General features: G+C 41.2%; 1 protein-coding gene across 2 annotated transcripts; it reads right to left on the bottom strand.

Moving 5' to 3' along the window:
* Positions 1-772: 772 nt before the first annotated feature.
* On the bottom strand, positions 773-24815 carry sim1a (SIM bHLH transcription factor 1a). 2 transcript variants are annotated; one of them, XM_051407285.1, is made up of 12 exons: positions 24695-24815; positions 24065-24518; positions 19432-19514; positions 17978-18067; positions 17784-17892; positions 17602-17687; positions 14146-14345; positions 13889-13995; positions 13205-13352; positions 6702-6864; positions 4422-4833; positions 773-3439 (listed from the first exon to the last, which is right to left on the bottom strand). In XM_051407285.1, the coding sequence occupies exons 2-12, from the start codon at positions 24237-24239 to the stop codon at positions 2721-2723; spliced, it is 2292 nt and encodes a 763-aa protein (XP_051263245.1). In that variant the 5' UTR covers positions 24240-24518; positions 24695-24815; the 3' UTR covers positions 773-2720. The 2 variants fall into 2 exon arrangements, with proteins under 2 accessions (XP_051263245.1, XP_051263244.1); XM_051407284.1 differs by having other exon boundaries at positions 13880-13995.
* Positions 24816-25507: the final 692 nt, after the last annotated feature.

Genomic DNA, 25507 nt, shown 5'->3' on the forward strand with positions numbered 1-25507 from the left:
AAGGAAATACAGAACAAACAGTGGTCTGCTGATAGAGAGAGTGTGAGGTGGAGGAAGGGCCACTGATTGGACAGGAGGAATAATACATTTTATTTATAAGCGCTTTTCTAAATACTCTTAAGACACTTTACAAAATAAACCACATATATGAATTACATGAATGAAAATGTTTTTCTAATCATTTGTTAAACATCTGAAACTTGCATGTGCCTACCTTGTGAACCCATGTGTTACTAAGAATATGAAAAATATTTTTGACTTCTTTTTGAAAAAAATAAAACCACATAGGCCCACACGAGTTATTATTTATTTATTTTTTGGCCTTTTTATTGCCTTTATTTGATAGGGACAGAAGAAGACAGACAGGGAAGGGGGACAGAGAGGGGGGATGACACGCAGCAAAGGGCTGCAGGTCGGATTTGAACCCTGGGCCGCTGCAGCAAGGACTCAGCCTCGGTAGATGGGTCGCCAGGTCTACGGACTGAACCTAACCGGGCACCCACACGTGAGTTTTAATGAAATGTGAAATATCCAAAAATCATGTCTCCTTTAAATGTGAATTCATCACATTTAAATGCTTTCTCACACGTGATAAAGCTAATGTGCATGCTGTATGTGAACCAGGGAACTGTGATTTTGTTCATTCCTGTTTTCTACATATGAATTTACATGTTCTTGGTGGAATTGTTCACTAAAAACAAGATTCTGTTGTGTATAAACGGCCATGTTTGAATGTTTTATTAAAAACATTAAACATAAAAAACCCATGACATCTCTGCAAAATGATTTTATTTTGTCCTCTTTTACAATTTGCTTCAGTCAAAAACACACTCAATGTACAAGCAGTTAGACTGGATTTGATTGCAGCTATATTTCAAAATCATAAAGAAACATTTACTCAATAAATACAGTTTTTGCCCATGTGCTTAAATGTGGTGGGATTTTCTTTACTGAGCATATTTACAGTACACCATAAATAACTTTTAAGAGATTGGAGCACATTTCAGGCTTTGACGAAAGAAAAAAAAAATCCAAACTTGTATAAATATAGGTTCATCTAAGGACTGAAGAGGACATAAAGAAGAGAAACCTTGAATCCTGCTGTACAAACATGCCCACATAACAATAATTAACAGGGATCCGCCGTAATGAATGCAATTAAGCTGCCTTACCTGGCATTCCAACGGGTCAAATTGCATATGATCTCAAGTGTCAGTCTTCCTACAGTCACCTCAGAAATGATACAGACACAGATATCAGGATGGAAAACATACAATATTTCCCATATTTTCTGTCATGTACTTGGATGATACTTCAGTTTCTGCTAACAGGTCATTCTCAAATCAAAAATTTTCCCTCCACCAGGATTATTTACCATGTACTGAAGCAGCAGACGTCCTGTGTCAACTATTAAAACTGCTCAGTAGCCATGGTTCTCTTCAATATTTATCATGTACGCATAAGGGTCTGTCTTTACTTTGCTGCAAGATACCAAAAGTGAGAGAACAGAAACATCAAGAGAATGGCTTTGCATATTAGTCTGTGAAGTTTAATTATTCTGCATCACTGCAAAGTGCACCACACCCAACCCTGTCACTTCCTCATCCAGATGCATTGAAAAACAAGGAGATCTCTTCACAAATACTCCATCTGTTATAGTGCAAAAGGTTACACACGGGCACGGATGTTAAAGCACAACTTCAGCTATTTTATTCCCATTTTCTCCATCACACCGATCCATTCTGACCAAAATACTGTACGTTTTGAACTTGCACTATGTTACTTTGCTCCATTCAAAATAAAATCTATTAACATTCATCTATTCATCACATCTATAATGACATGTTTAATGATAGTGTTTGCTATTACCATGACGACTTGGGACCCCCGACCTTAATGAAATCGTAATTTTAAGCCAAACCCCGATGTTTCCCTGAACTGAACCTCAACCAGAGTGAGCTGTAACCAACATATTTTGTTTCATTTGGAGCACAGTTTGAGTTTGCACACTAAAAACATCAGAGCTGGCACACTTTCTAGTGTGACTCAAAGACGAGAAGACGCAAAAATGTAAAGGAAACAGATCTTTGATGACATTGCAGGACATGCTTCTTGTTTGTCTTTTATTCGCAGCAATGTATGCGCGTTGTTACCGCTGACCACCATCTTTGTTCTTTACCGTCTCACTGACGTTTTGAGATATCAGCCTTAGTTGAGAAGATACTCTCCCCCCATTCTCCTCCACAGTGTAACACAGTGAGGGCTTTTTAATGATAATGGACACCATGAGGACCAAACCATGAAGAATTCAAAGGGCAGCAGAAATAAAGGCTACATAGTAGAGGTCCTTGCGGTTATCTTATTATAGGTCTAAAATGTTGTACCTGATTTTAGGCCAGAGGAAGCAGATAAATTCATCAAGTCAAATAAAGTCAATCTTAGATGAAAAGCTGCAATAGAATTGCATTATTTACCAGAATCACAGGCACTATAATGTTGTTCCCTCTTATATTCACCTAGCACCCATTCAGAGAGCCACACACTGACATGTTCTCTGTAGCCTTTAGAAACTGAAGTTCTGTAATGAAGCAACAGATGAGATTTGGATCAGTATGATGGAGAAACAAGCTAACAGGATCCAGAATGACCATGGCTTAATGCTGTACCCGAGCTAACAGTCAGGCTGTGACTGCAGTCCCGCTGTGTGTGTTAGGTGAGTGTTAGCTGCCATTGGTTATAATGACAGAGGTGCCTTTGTGTCCGGGGGTCTGCTCTGCCGGGATGCGGAGGTGAGGGGTCATATCGTAATGGGTGGGGCCCGTGCTGGCAGAGGTGCAGTAGCCCCGGAGGCTCTCTGTGTCATAGAGGTGCTCCAGAGTGTAGCCTGTCAGGGAGTAGGCTGTATGCTTGTCCAAGTAGGGCCGCGGGTGTGTGTGGGAGGGGTAGAGGGCTGGGGCGGGGGTGGGGGAGGCCGAGCACGGACCCGGCCGACCAAATGGGTGGTGTAATGGCAAAGACAGCGGGGACAGATCTGTCTGGAGGTAGTCTTTGGGCTTGTGGAGGCGCTCAGACCCTGGACTGCTGAGCCTAGACAGTGGGGCGGGGCTGGACGCAGGGCTGATCCCCTGACTCAAACCTCGACACACCACGGTCTGTAGCGGCAGGGGACCTTGAGTATACTCCGGAGTGAAGCATGGACCAGGGCCCTTGGGCAGTCCATTGGCCGGCCCCACTGGAGCATCCGGAGGGCCCTTGCGTAGCTGAAGTCGACTTTCTTCTTCCTTGATCATCTGCTGCGTGGCTCGGATCAGCGTTTCGATCTTGCTGGGTTCCTGCGGGCTGCAGCGGTAGTGCTCAGCTTGGTACCGATCCCCTGAGTCGCTGGCCGAGCCTCCATCTGGAGAGCTGACCACGCTGTCCTCGTCCCAGTGTCCCCGGCCTGCAGGAGGACACAGTGAGAACAGTCAGTGCAGAGGAAACATGTCATTCTCAGCAACCATGGCAGCCCTTGGCTTCCACAGATTCCCTCTAACTCTGTGGGATCTTCTAGCAAGAACAAATGGAAACTAGCCTGATGCTAGTTATGTGGCACAACAGCAGCACATAATGCTGACTGTTGACAGGTTCACTGTAATGTTGTGTACAGAAAGCGAAGCAAATCTTTCAAGTGATGAGATTACATACAGACTAAATGCAAAGAGAGGGACAGATGCAAATTCATGCCAGGTGATGTGAATGGGCCAACTCTATATTTGTGCCAGTAGAAAATAATCAACTTATCAAAAACATTTGTGCACACAGTGTGTTTGCAGTGTTCTGTGGGGAGGAGCAGAGAGACAGAGCTGGCCCACAGACAGCGGATTGAGTCCGGGGAGCTCTGCAGAGGAGAGCCGGGGGCAGAGCGAGAGCTTCTGGACGAATAAACATCCACTGTCACACCAGATTCTGCTCTGATCAAAGCTTGGAGATTATTTTTTATCTTTTGGGATTAAACAGTGGATTGATCAACCTGTCTGCTGTGAGCCACAGAGGTGCCACACCGACTTGTATCTGTCTGTGTGCACCCAGAGCTCTATGATACTGCTTCACATTAATACAGAGAGTGGACAAAAAAGAAGTTGGAAAACTTGGTAAAAGCTGAAAATGTCTGTTACTTGAGTCTAGTAATCTGTTTTACTTTACTTTTTTTGCATTTTAAAAGATCCAAAGTATGAATTCAGACTTTTTAAAAATCGCTATCATGATTTGGCATCCTTTTGATCCATTCATTGCAATTAAATAACAGCAGAATCTGTATTTTTGGTTCATACCACCATAGTAAGACAGATTAACACACATTTGGTGTGAATACACTGTAAAACTATCAACTGCCCGTATAGCTCTGTCTCTACAGTGGACACAGTCCAGGTCTTAGTCCTCACCGTGGTAGCTGTGGATGGCGGTGATGTGCGGCATGCTGCTGTCATATCCCTCGTGGTTCTCCAAAGAGCTCTTGCTCAGCGGTAGGATGGAGCGAGCCGTGCCCCACCACGCGTCCCTGCCAGACGGAGGCGCTCCTAGAAAATATCGCCCCGCCTCACATCGGCCACGCTCACAACTTTGACCTTGAGCGTGCGTGTGGAGGTGTGTGTAGCCGTCACTGGCTGTGTGATGCTGCTCTTCAGACAGACTGTGGCAGAGCGTGCGAGGATCAGTGAACTGCCTGTACACACAGGAGGCGTCAAGGCCTTCGCTGTGCTCCAGCAGCTGAGGGGAGGCGGAGTCGGTGAGGGGGCTGCTGCCCCATGGACTGTCCTGGTCAGACTCTGACCGCTCTGTCTGGAAACTAGGGTACTGCGGTGAGAAATGTGGGTAGTGAGACAACAAAAGAGATTATAGAAAGCCTTCGAATGAACACAGCCGGCTGGAGCCACATTTGAGACTATGAACAGCTGACTACCAAAATCAGCACAGTATACTGGTGGATACCATGTTACCAAGAAAGACTTTTCCCCATACATTACTACAAAAGAAACAACTGTACAACAGTGAAGAATGTATCACAAACACTTTAAAAGGTCAAGTCAAAAAGAGGCCTATCAGTAAATCAGATTCATTCTACCCATGTGTGCAGCAGGGGTCGCCTCGGCCAGTGAAGGCCTCTAATCAGCATGTGCTGCTCCCCAAAATGCAAAAGCCTGAAGACATTTTCCTTGTAATGGCCCAGTGAACATTTCAGTTGGAACGCACGGAGCATTATCATGGAAGAAAGAATCCACTTCTCTAAAAGGATAATTCTGGAGTATTAACTTTTGGAACTTGATTTTGTAGGTTTGGCCACTGTTGGTTGTTTTCTCTAAGACCTTTTTGTCTTTAGTTGACTGATTGTAGAGAGGGACAGGAAACAAGGTGAGACATGTTCAACATGCAACAAAGATCCCCGGCCGGGAAAAGAACTATAAACACTGCGGCTACAGTTAACCATTGCTGGCAAAGAACTGAGGTTACAGCAACATCTTCATGAACACATCTGATGGGACAAGAAACATGAGCAGTCAGACCATCAGACAGGTTGGAAACAAACCCCAGGGTTAGCCAAACTAATTTGGAAGAGAAAACCACTGCAAATTATTACCCAAACATCCATCGCAGTTTACAGATTACTTCCTGGGTCTACTTTGATGTACCGTACTTGCAGTAGTTGCACATAGTCTTCCTGTAAAATGAGGGATTATTACCAACATGTTGTACTCACTTTCTGTTTTACCTAAAAATAAAAGTAATAAAGTAAACTTATCAATTTTCTGTGGTTTAACAGATTTGGGGTTGCTGTGGCAGCAAGCTCAGTGAGGTAGCCTAGAAGTCCTTCTTCTTCCCTCAAGGAGACATTGGCATTGATAGGGGTAAGTTGATGTGGTTTGGGTATCGTATTAGCATGAGGCAACAGTTCTACTCTAAGCTCCTTTTGGATTTCCCCCCAGCCTACCTGACTGAGCCAGATGGTTTGTTGCACAGGAAGTAGTCATTGAAAACTATTAGAAAAAGGAAAGCGTTTTCAAAAAATACTCAGCAGGTGATTGGATGAACCATCTATCTATCACAGTCTGTCACGGGTGAACCTGAACCAATCAAATCAACCAACCATATAACATATTAACTTACCAACAAACTCTCACTGAAGTCAGTCTGGAGAAGAGTGAAACCATCTTTTCTACGTCTATTACATGCTAGCAGCATCTACGCTAACCTCTTTGGGAGCTGTGTTATCTGGCACCTAGCGCCCACCATCACAGCTGCTGTTACTTCCTCAAAGGATGCTGATTGGGTTCTCACAGGATTTTGTTGCATGGTTAGATTACAGACTCCTTCTGAAGGAAAATCATTTTGTCTGCATGTGTCTGTATACCAATCATTAAATAAAGTAAATAAAGATAATCCTGCTAAACTGTTGTGGTTTTTACAACCTGTCTGATGCTTTGTTGGACTTTGTTGTAGCAGCGTCACCTGTCATGCATATTCCCAGATCTCAGCAATTTTCATAACTGATAGGACCAAAACTACAAAAACAACACCCAAGTTGTAAGAAACCAGAATTGTCCTTTAAATAATAAATGATGGTACCTCACCTAAAGAACCGCTCCCTTCAAAGTCAGCCAAAACGATGTGTCATACCTGAATGAGCAAGCGCTACAATGTGAAGTTTTCCAGTAAGACACGCTCACCTGTGTGTATGGCGAGAGTCTTGCTTTGGTCTTGGGCCGGGATGCTTTGCTCTTGGGAGTTCTGCAGTTTTCCGTGAGGCTGGCGGTGCTGCTGCCGTAGGGGAAAGAGGCCTTGGACGTGGCCTGGTCCAGAGAGAGCTGGAGGCCTTTATACTCTGTCTCCCTACAGAAACAAGCGTAAATTCCACGTGTTGCAGTCAAAGTAATTTCGTTGACGTTTTGAATTTGCATGGCATAGATTAATTATGGTCCATAATTACACAAGGAGAGAGCCCAGTCCCCTGGAAAGGCTGTTTATTAAAGAACACAAACAGCCCATGTGTACCTGTGTGTTTGGTTTTTCTCTAGGTGCAAAAACCCATTAACATCTGTTTAGCAATTAGAGCCTCATCATGGTGCAGAGAGGGCCAGCTTGCAGAGAGGTCTGTGTGTGTGTGTGTGAGAATGCTGGGAGGGGCGGGGTAGAGGGCTGGGATGGTTGTTGGGATGCTTGTTTTACCAGAAGGATTGCAGCAAGGCCTTCAACAAACACTCTACAGGGGGAAGGCTGTCCAATCAAATACACTGGGAGATTAAAGGCTATGTCTGGCTAAATCAGGCCCATAGGAGAAGCTTGGACGTCTCACTGCTGGGAAAAGGGAATTGATTTCTCGCTAAAGTGTTCTACAGATCTCGCCATGGATGATAAATCAAGTTTGAGACAACAGAAAACCTGGACAGGGTTTACTTGAGACAAATAGTGATCCATCATCTACACATACCTCCCCTCTGTTTCAATTTCTCCCCACACAAACACAAATTCATACATACATGCAGGCACATTTCATAGTATTTGCATCAGTTACTTTTGGAGAGCGTCCTAAAATATCACATTCATAAGGAACTGCTGCTATAATTATAATGCTAGCAGCCTGGTGGAATAACTGACAAATTAGAATTCTTTCCTACAGGTTATAAAGCACTCCCTAAATGGTTTGATGATAGGAATGTAAAGATGTATTACAAGACAGTTAAATTGAGATACATATATGTGACATTGATTTCAGACACCTGGTTAACAGACTAATGGAAACAGAACCCAGAACATCTGTATGTAAGTAGATTGTTGCTGTTGATTTAAAAAAAAAAAGAAATGGAAGCACTCTAAAACACTGGTTCCCAAACCATTAATTAAAATGAAGCAGTATGTACTTGCAACCCCTTGACACTGCCATGGTGACAGGTTTAGGATTTTGGAATGACTGGAAAGATGCGCGCTAACCGTTTAGGCAATTCAAAATAAAACAGAAAAAGATGGGACGTACGTTAACAAGACAGGCGGCTTTTTCAAGTCAAGCCATGTGACAATATTCACAATTACCCCGATTCCTGATAATCCCAATAATGAAAATTTACCACAACAATAGTGTTTTCAACGATATATGTGATCATTTCGTATAGGCCTGTGTCTGGTGAAACGACACAATATATGACTCAATACATTGCAAAATATTGGATTGCTGTAAGCAAGGTGATCTATTGAGATTATCATTTTAGGATCATTTTACTGATAGAGGATAAAAAAAACACATCCCCAAAGTTAACAAAATAGTTAACTTTTTATGCAACCAGAAGAGATGGATCTGCATTTGTATGTATCACAGTCTCTGTAGCATCCAACATCACAGTCCTCAGTTAATATCTACAACACTGCTATCTAGCATTTGGAGGTTTAAACACAACAATCCATACAGTGCTTTTGAGAATCAATACAATATTACAAAACAAAACATTGTAATAATCAAGTGATCTGATATTTTCTTACACCCCTAATATCATATATCATCCCATCCCAAGTCACAAGTTGCACGTCAATGAGTCTAATGCAGTTAGGATTCTTATATTTGAACACATTTTTAGAGAATGTGAGATTATTACGTCTGTTAGAAGAAAAAAGCAAGGGTATGAGAATAGTCAAAAGATATAATTTTGTGCCAAAACTTTGTTCTTTTCTTCTTAATTCATGATTACTTACATTTAATTTGTGACCCCTCGGAGTATCCCAACACAAAGGTTGGAAACCAGCGCTCTAAAGACAACAGGTAGAACCTTTTTTTGGTTTTACTCGAGTATACGAGGATTATTAAACTCACTAAATGTGACAAATGTGGATGTATCAATGAAAGTGTTTATACTGGACACTGACGTTTTCCGGAGTGCGGCAGAGTGACGACTTTCCTCTAAACCAGAATGGAACGCAACACAACTGATTAAACAGACTGCGAAACTGTTGTGAGTAAAAACATGTGGTTATGTGCTTTTGCTGCAGACATGCCTTTATTCAAAGGATTACTAAATCACTGTCAGGTTGTGGTAGCAGAGGCAGGTGTAGAGGTTATCTGAGCTAAACACACAGTGGGAGTTCACATGCAGGTGAAGTGGCCTTATCGGCTGTGTTATCCGTGGCTGCATACACTACAGCTACCGGGCAAACCAACTCTGCTCCTGATAACAGCGCACAAAAGAAGCCTACTGCCTCCTTCCACTGTCACTGTGGGTCAATCCATATAGTATCTCAAAAAGATTTACAAACGCAGAGCAAAGAGGGAACTGAGGCTTCATTCCCCTCACAGTAAGCTGGAGCCCATAAACGCTCATCAAGTTTACAGCCTATCAATTAAAAGGCCGTAAACACAAAGCTGTTATGGGTTTGATGTAGGAGGTAGAAGAAATGTGTGTCAAGCTGTTCTCTGCCTCCGAATGCACCCGGCCGAGCTGCTTAATGGAGGGCTTTATAGGCCTCATTCATTCACGCGCTCTCTTGTACATCTGTGAAATATGCACATCAGGGGTAATAAAATAATAGGATAACAGGCAATGAAATGCTGTCCCTCTCTCAATAATAATGCGGCTCACGCAGGTAGAGTCTCTGCTGTGATTACAGTTGGATTTTATTGTAAGGAGGTGAAGTAGCAGCTTGTGATGAGGATTTTGGTGGCAACACAGTACTATTGGACGGTTTGTGCAGGATAAAGGCCTGCAAAAGCAATCCTGGTCCAGTCAGATATGCTTCAGCACCCGACTCTGTTTATATACTCTGCAGGCAGAGCTGCCAGTCTTAGATAAACTATACCAGGTGACTGACGCCGCCACAGAGAGGCCGCCACAGGTAACAGCCAACACATGAGCACACTTACCTTTGGTAACAAAGGGCTCAGACATTCTGACATAACTGGCATACAAGAGAGGAGATAGACAGAACAGGAATGTCTACTACCATCCAAGGCAGAGAGAGCAGGAAAGTTCTGGTGTTCCTAAAAGAAATCATAATCACATTTCCTTTGTTTCGAACTCTATAACAATAAAGACTAAAAACAAAAACAGAATGTGACTTGACAAACTTTATTCATTCTCGGATCCTGCAAACCAGGCCTCAACAAACACGTGTCATATTTCCAATTAACCTCCAGTTAATTGCTTCACAGCAACTGTTTGCGTAAATCTCTAGTACCAACACTCATTATCTTATCAAAGCAGAGAATGACAATAACAGAGATCTGAGCCACTCCTCTCTGCCCTGGAGCTGCCAGACACTTTCACACCAAACCAATCCATAAATACCACCACGCATCTATAAAGTAGAAATCCACAACGCTTTCCTAATGGTTAACCACCTGTTCAATAATTCATAAACAATAGTGATTCAACCTATAGTGAGTTCACGTCACAGCGTTTGACATTTATTTCCAGGTTGGATCTAAAAGAAAAACACTCGAGCTTTACATGACTGCAAGTTTCTATAAGTTGCTGTAGGGCCAGCCTGGATGATCAGTAGTAGGTATTCCATCAGCAATCTTCTATCCATCCATCAGTTCCCTGCAGGCTTCATCAGTCAGCTTTAATTTATTTTGAAATATAGGGTCACACCCTGTTTACACTGTTTCAGGTATGTTTTTCCATCTCATGGAATAGCTGCTGCTAATGTGCTGTTAAAATGTTAACACTGGTGTTATTTTTCTTATTGTCATAAAATCCCATAAAAAGACCAAAGCCAGCTCTGTCTGTGACACCCAACCCCAAGCCCACTGGTTCTAGTAAAGACGTACATTTCTAAAAAGGACTTTTTAAAAGGTTCAGTGTAGGGTTCCTACTTGTTTTCCAGGACCTTTGCAGGACATTTTCCAGGATTGTTTTTCAGCACTTGCTCAAAAACAATCATATAATTTACCAGTAGTCCTAATATTGACACATCTAACTTTAGTTTTCACAAAGCTTATCCCACCAAAAGTCGAGTTTCAAACAAAATCAGAATCAGTTATCAGGTTTATATAGCCAATCTGAGTGAGGGGGTAAAATACAATAAAAAAAAAATTCGGGACAATATAAAATATTTCCAGGATATTTGGTCATTCAAATCATTTTCCATGTGTTTCCATGACTGGAAGAAGTGTCTCTAAATTTCCTAGTTTTCCAGTTTTTCCAGGATGCGTGGGAACCCTGTCAGTAATAGAACAGCTGGGTACTATAATTTTTCGCCAATGTTAGATCAACGGGAAGACATAGTATAGTTTTTGTGCACAGTGGTGGATTAATACACATCTGGAGCTGAATGGCACAGATGAATATGCTATATCAGGTTTTGGATACACACACAATACTTAATTAAGTTAATGTAAGGGGGCTTTTTTATATGATACATATGACACAATAGGAGACTTATCCTTTAGAGATCCCCTCTAGACAAGTATTAGGAAATACATACAAATAGTCTGCTTGGAACAATAATATGTGTTTGCAAAACAGTAGAATTTCCACATTAAAATCCTTAAAAGGTCCTCTCCTCCTTCTACCTTATTAAAAACCTCCAGAATTTTTGAATATGCAAATGTTGTTCAAGTCCATTCTCAGTGGATGTGCACTGGTGGCTTCAGGTTTCTACATCATACTGTGCAAATTGCATACTGGACCCCTGTTTAAAAGTAAAAACATAAAAACAAAACAACTAAATAAACACAGTTCAGTCAGCCAACGCACGTTTGAAATGTTTATTACAGCAGTATAGCATATTTAGATTTTGGCATCTAGGCTCTGACCTCATCAGTCCCCCCAGATCTGTTTACACAGAGATATTTGGGAGGGATGAGCAAATACCTTAAACCCCCAGTCGGAGCCTACAGGTGGATTCTGGGGTGGTGGTGGGGCTTACAAACCTGCAGGCAGCAATACGGATGCAGGGCAACAGCGGCATTGACAGAGCAGAGGGAGAGCTAGGAAATTTTGCAGCTTAAATAGACAGCCAGATTAAAAGGGTGCGCTTGATTAGTGATTATGGAATAAGGCGTGTCATGTGTGTAATCAATGCAGCTCGAGTTGACTGCCTGAACTAGCTTGCAGGCTTCGCTCAATTAGTGTTCATACTGGTTTAAATACACACTAGGCTAGAATACGAAACGTAAAGCTACATCCATAGAACATTCCTGGGGCATGAGTCAAGGTGCTGTATGCAGTCATACTGTGTAATGTGTAGACTAAATGAATTTGTATCTAGTGTGGAGCTAATGTTGTATAATAAGCAGAATGGGATAAATCAAGGTAAAAAAATATATACATATAAAGTGAGCAAAATGGCCTTAGGATAAGTTTAGTGTCTTCAAACAATGTTCTTTAGTAATGTGAGACTTCTTGTTTTATAATTTACCACCAAATTAAATTGTTAAATTGTATTACTTTATTAATTATTAATAATTAATTATTAATCCCACAACGGGGAAATTTCCTTGTCACAGCAGCAATTACTTGAAATAAATAAATACAGATATAAAAAACTATGATAAAAACTAAACTATGTTATGGTGGTAATTTGAAATTTGAAAAAAAACAAAAACCAGAAACTATGGTATGGTGGTAATTTGAAAGAAAAAAAAACAGAAACTACAACATTGATCAGGTGTTGTAGAGTCTGACAGCAGCAGGGATGAAAGATAAAAGATATATTATGTCACGATAACTACTTTTATTAGATGATATATTTAACAATATTATTGTCATTGTCATCAAGACCATTTTATGCCATGATAGTATAACAGCACAGTTGAGGTCATGTCCATATATTGTATGATAAGTTGATATATCATGAATATAAGCATTGGGACAGGCCTAAGTAGAGAACAGACATCCACCTTAATGATCAGTTTCAGCAGAGAAACACACCAACTTATCTCCTCCTGTTTCTGTGAGACTAGTGTTAGCTACCAAGCAGGTAGGGACAGACCGACTTCACCTCTTGTAACCAGAGATAACGCCTCATCATCCAAATACCTGGACACACTGCTTGATGTAAAATGTGGTCTCCTGGAAATGAAGTGCACTACCACCACAGCAATCCCCACCAACACCTAAACATAATAACACTATTTGTCTCAAGTAAGAACCTTCTGGACCTCTGTTTGGCTGTCAGGGTTATCAGCATGTTGATATCATTAAGGTCAATCTAGCAGCATTTAGGAATACAGACGGATACTCACGTGAGAACGTAGTTAACGCTGACGATGCAGTGAGGCCGGGATGATCGGCTGTTGTGTACAATGGTTGCGTAACTCTGGACCCAGACCCAGCCGCCATGCTTGGCCAAAAAACGGTAGTACTTCGTTGTGACCTGACCTTTGACAAGCACTTTAAGAGTGAGAGATTGGAAAGAAATTATGATTACTGTGGGGAAGTAATCTACTATTAAATTACATTCACACATCGAAATATAGCAGCAAATTACAGCAAAAGGTGACATAAGATTAAAATGTGACACTGTAAAACTGCACTGAATGTATTTGATTGTATCTTATGGTATTTGTGAATAGGTATAAATGAGCTGTTTTATATAAACAAACATTGAAAAATTAACTACTACTGTATGGAATTTATATTGCTTAATTCTTTTCAAAACTGAAAAAGAAATAAAAGAGTATTTTAACATAAGCACACAATATGATCTGACATAACATATTATTACATAGCAATACAGCACAACACACCACCACAGCAGAAAACACAACATAATATAACAAGACAACATAATATAACATAATATAGCAGCATAACATGAGAAAGAAATGATATAACACTGTATAGCCTGATGTAGTGAGTCTTTACTGTACCAGTGTGTGTGTGTGTGCAGAGAGAATTTATAGGAAAGTAAAACAAACCTAACTCACACAAGTGATGAGCACAGCGCAGGTGAAAGGAGTCACAGCTGTGGACATGATGATAGAGAGTCTTCTCTATCAGATCCTGAGGCTCGTAGCCTGTCAGCTCTGCAACCCTGAGCAACACACACCCACACACACAATATGTAACAGGAAAAAATGCGGAAGAACTCACACCCACACACACACACACAATATGTAACAGGAAAATATGCGGAAGAATTCACACCCACACACATACATACAGACTGTCACACAGAACGTACCGTGAGTCGAGGAAGATGAGCTTCATGTCGAGGCTGGCTCTGAACATGAACATGTTGCTGTGCAGTTTGATCTCGGTGACGGCGCTGGGCGGCAACGAGTGGCCGACCGCCACCAGCCCCACGTTCTGATAGCAGCCATCGAACGGAGACATGTCCAGGCTGTACTGGCGGATCTTCAAGTAGCCACTACAGTGGATCACCTGCACCAAAAGTTCACAGAGGGATACACAAAGTATAAATAGTGTATCAATCCATACATGTTCCAGTCCAGTAAGGTCAAGAGCAGAGCAGGAACCACATCCAGAGGAGCCCTGTCTTTATTAAACATGCTCGATATTTGTGACCCCAGGCCCAAGGGCTCTAGTTGTGAGTTTTGGACAGCGTGGAGGACTTTTTCTTGTCACTCTGGACTAGGGCTGCGATATACTGGTATTGATGATACCCATGATATTAAAAAAATTTAATATTGATGTCACATTATTAATACACATGCTGTATACATTTTATAAATTATTTGTATAAATAATCCAGCATAAATAATTTCCATCCGTTCTCACTTTGTGGTTCACACTCAGTGTTACTGTTCTTATCTTGTACAGTTATGGTTACACACTCTCTCCCCACCTCCCAACACCTGTATTTTAAGTGTAATTAATTTACCAAAAAAGAGGCAAAACACACAATAAAAGTTCGAGTTTTTCTTTCAAATTTTCTATAGATATTTCTTATTCTAAAAATTATAATTCTTCTGGCCACGATAGTCGTGTAGTGAACATTTGATATAGTGACAGCCCTACTTTGGACAACAACGTCTCAGCATGTCACCAGTATTCGACCTGAGCATTAGAATCATTTGAAACTATCAATGCCGCGTTCCAAAAAAACTTTCCTCCTTGTTCATTTTTATGAGGCCTGTCTGATGAAGCAGCGGGGGTGCAGATGCAGAGCATTCCATGAAAAAACACAGCACAGGAGTCCCTGTCACCTGGCCTGGATAGTATTTCATCACCTCACTGGTACCTGAAGCAACACACACTAATGGAGCCCCTTGCATTGTTTTAACACAGTGCTGTTTTCAGTCTGAACACCTGCCAAGAGTCTGATCTGCTGCTATTCATATTTAATAAATGAACACAATGGAATAATAACCAAATAAAGTGTATTTCTGTTGTTTCCTTCTGCTCTTCCTTTTATAAAGAAATTCTCAACCTCGGGCTTAGTCTAGTAGGAGTTAAAGGCTTCCTTCTGCAAATAAAGGCAGAGGTCACATCTGAACCAAACACACAGTACATGAGCTTTGTACCCAGATAATAACCTGCATCTTGTTTTGTGCTTCCCTATGATATTAACTTATCACAATGGCCACTCTTCAAAATTCCTAAAAGGGCTCAAATAAATGGAAAATCTGAACATCTGTAGTTCCATGACCACTGAGCACTCCATCTGCTGCTCAAGATCGTGTGATACAGTCAAAGGCTCCGGAACAAGTAAGTAAGCAAGGTAGTCCTCGTCAACCTCGTCCATCCCAGCAAAGTTAGCCAGATAACATTGAAAATGTAAACTTTTCACACAAAGTAGCATGTGATTGAATAAGGAAATTGCAATGAAGTCAAAAATATAATTCGACCAGCACAACTATTGTTTAATTAAATTATTTTTCCTAGTTGTAAATGTATACAAACTGCTATTTGCATTTTTTTTGTTAAGTATGATATTAGTAATATTGCATTTTTTGTAGTACTTAAACACTGAAGTGGCCCTCCTATGAGATGACAATACCAGCACCGGCCCCAGGTCAATTTAAGCCGACCAACACAACCATACCAACTGGCGACGCCTCCTTGTCAGATGAGCTCAATAACTTCTATGCTCGCTTTGACAGGGAGAACCAGGAGGCGGCGATTAAGGCTGCGCTCCCTGCAGACCACCAACCCCTCACACTTTCCACCATCGCCGTGTGCGCTGCTCTGAGCAAGACTAATGCACGTAAGGCTGCTGGTCCTGATGGACAGCTGACTGAGGTCCTGACTGACATCTTCAACCTGTCACTGGCCCAAGCAGTTGTCCCTCAAAACCACATCCATCGTGCCGGTGCCCAAACACTCAACTGCAGCAGGCCTCAATGACTTCCGCCCAGTTGCACTTACCCCTACCATCATGAAGTGCTTTGAGAGGCTGGTCCTGGCTCACCTCAAAGCCAGCCCACCCACACTGGACCCCCTCCAATTCTCCTACTGCCAGAACAGGAGTACAGAAGACGCCATCTCTACAGCGCTACACTCCGTTCTCTCCCACCTGGATAACAGTAACACCTATGTGAGAATGCTGTTCATTGACTTCTGTTCAGCATTCAACACCATCATCCCCTCTAGTCTGATCACCAAACTCAGCAACCTTGGCATCAACACCTCCCTCTGCAACTGGATACTGGACTTCACACCTCCTCAACCCTAACCCTGAACACTGGTGTCCCACAGGGCTGTGTGCTGAGCCCCCTCCTCTACTCCCTCTTCACCCACGACTGCACACCTGTACATGGTTCCAACACCATCATCAAGTTTGCGGACGACACAACAGTGATTGGCCTCATCACTGACAACGATGAGTCAGACTATAGGGAGGAGGTCCGGCACCTGGTGACCTGGTGCGCCAACAACAACCTGGCCATCAACTCCAAAAAGACCAAAGAGATCATTGTGGACTCCAGAAAAAGGAATGGCGGCACACACACCCCCATCTGTATTAACGGAAATGAGGTTGAGCACGTCTCCAACTTCAAGTTTCTGGGTGTCCACATCTCTGAGGACTTTTCTTGGACCCTGAACACCTCAACCCTGATCAAGAAGGCTCACCAGTGTCTCTTCTTCTAGAGGAAACTCAAGAAGGCCCATCTGTCTCCTCAGATCCTTGTGAACTTCTACTGCTGCACCATCGAAAGCATCCTTACCAACTGCATCATAGTCTGGTATGGAAACTGCTCGGCCTCGGACCGGAAAATTCTGCAGAGGGTGGTGAAAACTGCCTAGCGAATCACCGGTTCACCTCTCCCCACCATTGAGGCTGTCCAGAGCAAGCGATGTCCGCGGAAGGCACGCAGCATTGCTAGGGACACCTCTCACCCAGGTCACAAACTGTTTGCCCCCCTCCCCTCTGGGAGGCGTTGCAGGTCCCTCCGTTCCCGAACTAGTATGCTCAGGAACAGCTTTTTCCCATCAGCAGTCAGCCTGCTAAACTCTTGGTCGAGGAGACCCCCCACCCCCTGAACTCCCACTGAACTGTCTCAATCCCATATTGTAAATATCTTAACTTATTGCCGTATATATCTACTCTGTTGATACTGTTTACTTTAACTCTGTTACAGTATATTCATTCATATATCTATAATGTTATTATTACTTTTTCTTTACATATTTCTGTACATTTGTAAATTACTTTCATTGCATTTCGCCCCTCTACCTTGTAGCCTCCACAGGTAAGACCGGCGTTTCTTTTAGCCAGGACACATTTCATCCTCAGAAAGAAGGAGCGTTCCATCTCGTATTCTGCAGAGAATTAAAAAACATGCAAAAAAGTTTTTGATGCTACATGATAATGAGTCCATGTCATATACAGAACGACCTGCCTGGGTTGTTGTTTACCATGAACGAAGTGTGAATGGTAAGGCTGGTGTGCTGTGAGGACGGCTGTCATTTCATCGTGGTCTGCTGGATGGATGTACTCGTAGATGCTGTTTCCTGTCAACTCTACCTGTTGAAAGGAACATTCACGTCAGAACTGTGAAACATCAGGACAAACATGTTAGAGGAGGTTGCTTTAAGTTTGTCAAACCAACCTGCGACAGGCCCAAGTGGACTGATGCTGTTTCTGATATGTACATTATTTTCCCGTCTGGAGCGACCACAAAAATGAATCCATCTAATGTCTGAAAGAAACAACACAAAGTGTTATTGTATTAGATACCAACAAAAGGTCCAAATTAATTAGCCTTTTAATAAAATCAGTGTTATTGTCTTGAGTCTGTTTCCATTGACAATGTGTATACACTACAGTGTCTCATTATTATGACCATATCATTAAACTGGAGATAACTACAGAGCTGCTACCTGCAGACCGATTGATCGTTGTAACAACATCATGACAAAATCAAGATTTGAAGAGAGGAATGAAATAACAAACACAAACAACAACGACGTGTACCATCAAAGGAACAGCTGAATTACACGCTCAGTTCATAAGGTCCATCCTGCTCTAACTAATACAGTCTAATACAACAGCCACTTTCTTTTTTATTTGGAGAGCTGTTGATTCAACTTTATGGTCATTTTGGGAGTTGTAGTGTGAGCTGCTGTTGGAGTGTAACTCATTATATCGACAGGTGTTTCTAATATTTTGTCCCACTCATCTTTATTATTTTATAAACTTAATGAAGGATATATTACTGGCTATTGTCTTAGACTGCATTTGGTTAACCTACCTAATAAACTAGCAACTGAGTGTTAGATTATACTATTATTAGTATATGTCACATTAACTAACTAATGATAATAAGGAACATTACTGATAATAACAATCTTAACCTCAGCTGGAATTAAGTGCTTATTTAATGAGCAGCTTATTTCCAGTGCTGCTAGCTTGTAGACACTTGTCCTTTCTCTGTGGTCCTCAAACCAGTACACTTTCATTATGGAACCATTTTAGGCCGGCCTGTTGCCCTATTTGACTATTCTGTAGACCTGTTTGAAAGCTTGAAGCCCTCTGGTCCTCTTTTGCTACTCTGACAATCCTGTAGCCCTGCTCGGCTTACATGAAGCTCTGTTATGTCTGTCTGACTGGTACTAGCTGACCTGTGGTTGTCTGTAGCCAGCCTGTAGCCCTGCAACCCCGCAGCCCTACTCCATTGTGTTGCTGCTGATGGGAGAGGGGCTGCAGGACAGACTGAAGCTCTGTGCGTGACCAGGAATGTGCTCAGCTCATTTCACTCTTAAAGCACATGAATGAAGGCAGCAGGAGGCAAAGGCAGCAACCACTAAACCACACACACACTAGCTTTGGCTGAATAATAATAATAATAATAATAATAATAACATGAATAATAATAATCATAGTAATAATAATTTCTTCTTGAAGAGGGTGCATTTGAGGGTGACAGCTAAGCTGTAGAATTATTCAAAATCTGTACTCTAATGACCATTTTTAGGGAATCTCAGTTACTTGCAAACTGCAAAGCCCACTATTTGTTTCAGCTGCCTTTAACCTGTGCATACTCTGAACCACAGCCGTGAGTACCTGTAAGAGATGGGAGCCTAGTTCCTGGCAGACTCCATCCAGAGAACTGCTGCGGCTCACGTGACCCCAGGACTCCCCGAGGCCTGGCAAACCAATCACACAAACGGAGGGAAATAATATAATTACAAAAATATAATTGCATATTTTACAATGAAAGCAGAGCGTAAACAATATCTTTGAAAACCTTGTGAACAGAAAGATGGTGTAATTCTATAGTTTAGCCAGTATATTCTAATGTAAGCAATGAAGAAGTTCATTAGAAATTCATAATCTGAATGTAAAAACATCATTTTATTGTACCCACATTGTCAGTACAAAGAGGCTTCATTTACAACAAATTTAAGAACAAATAGCAACAGTAATGTCTGTGTCCCATGTGCTGGTTTTACAGACTAACAGCGATTGTACATTGTATTGTGTATAGAACAATAAATAGTGCAAAGACAATACCAAGAGAAAATAAAATGAGTCTTTATCTAATTATGATGATGTAACAATAACAATATAATATTAATAATAAGCTGGCACTAGCAGGGTCTGCAGGCTCGTTAAACTGCACCGATGACCATCACAAATCCAAAATCAACCCAGTACAAACTGCTACAATGTGTTAATCTTACTGGTCTGCAGCTCTAAAAATACACTGAACCGCAAGTTGGACTGGGAGCGGACCTTTATCGAATCCGGATCACTGCGAATGTGGTGGCGTGAAATCTTTTCATAAACCCTTCACAGCAGCAGTCAAAATAAATAACATGTGAGACGGTGCAAACAGCAGTGTGTGTGTGTGTGTGTGTGTGTGTGTGTGTGTGTGTGTGCAGCAGCTCGCATTCAGATGTAAATCCCGCTCTGCAGAGTAAACAGGCAGCATGCGGGGATCACAGCGACCCGCCGCCTGCACGCTTCATATGGAGCTAATATGGACTTCGCGTTTGCATGAAAAGACACAATCAAATTACCGAGCAACAAAGCCACGAGTGCAAAACAAATTCCACTTCATAACAATGATAAATAAATACTCTATGAGAACACAGTGTCCGCTGCTCTCTGACAGAACACACTTTATTATTAGGCTCTATAGTAATAGACTAGAACTCCTGTAGGCCCGCTATAATAATAATAATAATAATAATAAATAATAATAATAATAATAATAATAATAATAATAATAATAATAATAATAATAATAATCAACGTTCAAATAATAATAATAATAATTTATTTTTTTATTAATAACTGTAGGACTGTTGTGCTTAACGGGAAAAAATCCGGTGAATACATTTCATTGATTTAAGCTCATTAGTGAGAGGCAGTTAATTATGATCAACAGAAAATAATAGAACATTATAAAGAGTAACAATCGCTTTAATAACGGAGTTTTCGTTTGGCGGAGATCATCCTAAAAATGAACAAAAATCAAATGAAGTTTGGTACAGGAAGCGGCCCAAATACCGCAGTTCCATCAGGAAATACAGCAATCTGAGCATAGACGGTCCTTATTATAGAGCTCACTGCGCTGTGCTTCTATCCAACTTAATGTTTTATTATTTAACTTCTTATTCACTAATATCATTCCATTATGTCTTAGGCAAAGCTTGGGACTAATATCCTTTTACCTCATGTTTATATATATAAATATATATATCTATATATATATAAGGGTGAAGGTTTTTTTTCTTAAATATATATCAATATCAAATATGTCATGTTTTAATAAATAAAAATATCAATAAATAAATAAACTGTACAATGCTTACACAGTGGGAAAGATGCGTTTACGTTCTCTGCGCAAAACCCCTCACATAACGTCGCTGCGTTCCGTGAACACATTAAGACACATAGTTAAAGAACGCCAACAATAATGCTGATAATACATTTGTAATTATCAAAATATAAATTATTTTTACCCAAATAATAATGATTCATACGTATCAAAAAGACACGCTGACGCTTTAAAGTCAGAACTGAGCCCAAAAGCTTCACGTGGAATAAGAGTAGAAAAAAGAGTGAGCATTTCAGTACGTCATTCAGAATCATTGTACACACACACGGTGTGTATTTCAAGAAAGAAACCATCACAGCTTGAAGAAGACGTGAGATCCAACAACATTCCACATTATTATCTTGAGCCCATATGACTTCTACTGTTGCCTATAAATAAGCTCTGATAAGATGTATATATGAATCACAGTAAACAATACATAATAATAAATTGTAAAATGAATTGAGCAAATATAGTAAATATAATAAAAGGTGATTTTAGCCTCCTCTCTGTTTGAATCTCTCCCAGGGTTTATAGGTGGAGACAATTCTGCAAGATATTTGTGGTGTGGGGTGTCATGTAATTCAACCCAGTCAGGATGGACAACATGGCTAAAAGTCAAAGGTCATACTACTGGCCACTCTGAGAGCCATAAATAACCCTAACCCCCCCAGTCACAGAAAAAAAAATCATTTGCTACATCCCCTAAACATAACAGCACTTTTGGCGTTCTCTTCCCCCACTTCTGCAAGTGGTCCTTGGAGTGAAGAGGTCCTGCCTTAAAACAGCAGAGAGGTGGTTTAATGCGAGAACACTGAACACGGCCTGTAAGACGGAGGAGTAAACGCCTGCATGATTGTCCTTTCAATTATTCAGAGATCTTCTGTTGCCCAGTTGGAAAAAGATGCAAAAGTTCATATTAAATGTGACTTCACTATACTGAAGGAATCCCCAATTCATCCTGATATACTGCATGTTTTCAGTTTAGTTGTAGGGGAATCCTTTGGTTCAATAATAAGACTTTTTTTTTTACAACCAACCCTACATTTAACTTTATGCAGTAAGAATCTGTGCTATTTGTCTCTAATTTCACTTTCAGGCGTAATTCAGATATCTCCCTGTCTTTCTTGTATTTCTTCATTATTTTCATTATCGATATATATGTCAATAATTTTCTTTATTTATTGATTAGTTGTTTGATCCATAAAATGTGAGAAATGTTTCCTAAAGCCCAAGCTGACGTCCTCAAATGTCTTGTTTGGTCCACAACGCAAAGACATTCAGTTTACTGTCACAGAGGACTAAAGACACAAGAACGTGTTCACATTTGATGAGCTGAAATCAGAATTTATTTTTCATTGATTAAATAATTGGTTAATAGCTGACAATTAATTGATTAATATAGCCCACTAATCTTTGCATCTCTAGTTCCTCCTGAATAATCCCACATGCACATGTAACAACGTTTATACTGAGTTCAAGCATGTTTCTTACCTCTCAGCTGATTTCTACTTCATTATTAAAAGAAGAGCTGCAATGGGCAGAGATTACACTTCCATAACTATTTGACATTATTTTGTGGTATTAGCATATAAATGATCAATACACTGCAATGTACCCTATGGTGTGATGACGATGGGTTGTATCACATTATAACACGCAGTATTAACCCACTCCCTGTGATATATCTCATCTGTGTCAGTCCGCTCATGTGAGTGGTGCTACAAGAGTGTAAAATGACAGATCCTCACTAGTGTCCATGTTCCCTTTGTGTTTTCTTTGTCCCCGCACCTTCCCCGCACCGCAGCCCGCTCCACTGTTACAAGGAGCTCCATATGTTGAGGGATCAGACGTGCACATCATACTAATATCCGCGGCTCTGCAGCAGTCACGCAGGATGGAGCCTCATCACAGCTAATCTGCTGGCAGGGGCCGCCAGGGGCCCCCGGAGAGAAACCGACATCACTGCAGGCTGGGGGACACGGACAGACGGACGGACCGAGGGACACAGGGGACACACTCATCCACTACGGAGGATGTTAAATCCGGATAAATGTCATTTTCGCCGATCATATCAGAATACTGCCACCGCGGTGAGACAGATCTGACACACACACACACACACACACACACACACACACACACACACACACACACACACAGCTTTTAAACGAATAGCACGTGATTAGACAGATGTAATACACATTAGAGAGAATGTGCTGATAAATACATCCATTACAACGTTCCTCCATTCTCACTCCATATTGATATGTTCTTGAATGTAACGCTCAAACAATAAATAAAGACATTAATAGACGGTGGGAACTAAATCTAAAAATCCCGTTTTATAGTCATTTGTACAGTTTGTATTTTGTGATAAATCGGTCGGTCACATCTGAAACGCGGCGTCACAATGTTTTTCTTTCTTATAAAAAATGATCCATAAATGACCTAGGAAATCAGAATTATATATCAGGAAAGAAAGAGAGAAAATGAGGCTATAAGAAAAACAAGATTTAAAATTATTTTTTAAAAATGAAAAACTTAACTTAAAAAATAAAAATGACTAAAGCCCATATGAAATAAGGCATAGCCTACAAAAAACAAGCTTACAGCTACTAAAAGGAGGTAATAATATGAATATATAAATAATACTACTACCAATAATGACATGATGATAATAACAGTGCTGAGAAAATGAATATTATAGCTCATATAACTTTCTATAATTAGGCCTATATATAGGCTACAATATAATAGTGTAATGGTTATAATTGATATTTTGTTGATTATAATGTTATATTCATTTGATACATATTAATTGTATTTCAATATAATGATTGCTTTTTACTGTTTGAATGCCGCTCGTACCTTCCGGGAACACTATCCTCATTTTCAGGTAGCTGGTGGTGAGCCGGATGATGGAGGCTTTATCCAGCTGGGAGGTGATGGCGGAGGGCAGCGGCAACAGTTTGGCCAGTTCATAAAACTCACTGTTTTCCTTCTCCCGCCGGGTCCGGGCAGCGTTTTTAGACTTCTCCTTCATGTTGTGTTGTCAGTGTCACAGCGCTCTGTCACTGCCGGCTCTCTCAGAGCATTGTACCCGACCTGTCCGTCCTCCGCTCGGCCTAAAATCCACAGCTGCCGGCGCGTGGACCCATACTTATTTCCAGGTGTTCCGGCGGTTGGCGGCGAGTGGGACGCGGCTAATTCCTGGATCTCTGCGGGTTATTGTGGCGTTTTTGGTCAGCCCATTGGAGGGCTCACCGCTCGCTGATATCCATCACAGGTGCTGTTGAAGTGGAACCGCTGGAGACATTAGGCCCTGCGGGGTGAAACGTTCATCACTTTATTTGCACCCTTACGTGAGCGAGCCATCACTTGTATCTGTCTATAAACTGCATATTGGACAGCTAGCTAACGGGAAACTAATAAAGACACTTGTTTGAATCTTTCTACACAAATTTAGTGGCTGTATTTTTAAATTGCTTGTTAGCTTACCTCCGCGCAGTTCCAACCGACAGTCTGTTCAACGGACTCCCGCTGGGCTTCAAAGTGTCCGGGCAGAATGTCCAAAAAGCCTCAGCATTCGCATATCTTCGATCCTGTGTGATTTTATGGATCGCAGCTCGTCCACAGCCTCCAATGTGCTGCAGGCTCGAAGGCCCGCCCACCACAGACAGCTCTGCTTCTATTGGACAATTGGATAGCCAGTTCACATGTCTATTGGCTACTTTCCGGAATGACGCGCTCCACGAGGAACGGGATACAAAATGTTCACCTCTGGCCCACAGTGGATCCCCACAGAACCCGAGCGCTCGTTTTTCTGGGAGAAAACGGTACGCAGAACTCCTTTAAAAAATATGTCAATTTAACAGATTTATATTTTATCAACAAAAAAATGTAGTAAAGATTCCATTAAGGAAATGTAATATGTGACGGCTTCTCTTTCATTTGGCATGCATATTGTAGCATGATTTAATGTCTACTCTCAATTTTCATGATTTGTAAAATTATTATTTAATGCAAAAAAAATATGAGCTTCAACTAGTTATCGATGGGGAGTAGTGTTTTTTAGATTTTACAAGCAAATTGTAACAATTTTCTTTAAGAAAGTTTAAGGCTTGAGCTATAATATGTTGATTTTCGCAGTGAAGAACTGCCTGATTTTTGAATGGAGTTTGGCATACAATAATGCCTGAATGGTTTTATTCCCGCAGGTCTTTCTAACCTGTGCAGAGATCCGGAACATATTCCAACATGCGTTGTTCAGCAGTGCAGTCGGTGTTGATGTTTTATTTATTTAAGGTTTTA

This window comes from Dicentrarchus labrax, unplaced genomic scaffold (assembly GCF_905237075.1).
Source record: "Dicentrarchus labrax unplaced genomic scaffold, dlabrax2021, whole genome shotgun sequence".
In the NCBI taxonomy this organism is placed as follows: domain Eukaryota; kingdom Metazoa; phylum Chordata; class Actinopteri; family Moronidae; genus Dicentrarchus; species Dicentrarchus labrax.

Bases quoted from the DNA above. Each gene is read 5' to 3' on its own strand.
- sim1a (XM_051407284.1), bottom strand. From the start codon at position 24,239: ATGAAGGAGAAGTCTAAAAACGCTGCCCGGACCCGGCGGGAGAAGGAA. The intron at 6,865-13,204 runs GTGAGTATCCGT...TTGTTTCTGTAG, and splicing joins AGCGTTAACTACGTTCTCAC to GGAGACAGAGTATAAAGGCC. The intron at 3,440-4,421 runs GTGAGGACTAAG...GTCCTCCTGCAG, and splicing joins CGCCATCCACAGCTACCACG to GCCGGGGACACTGGGACGAG.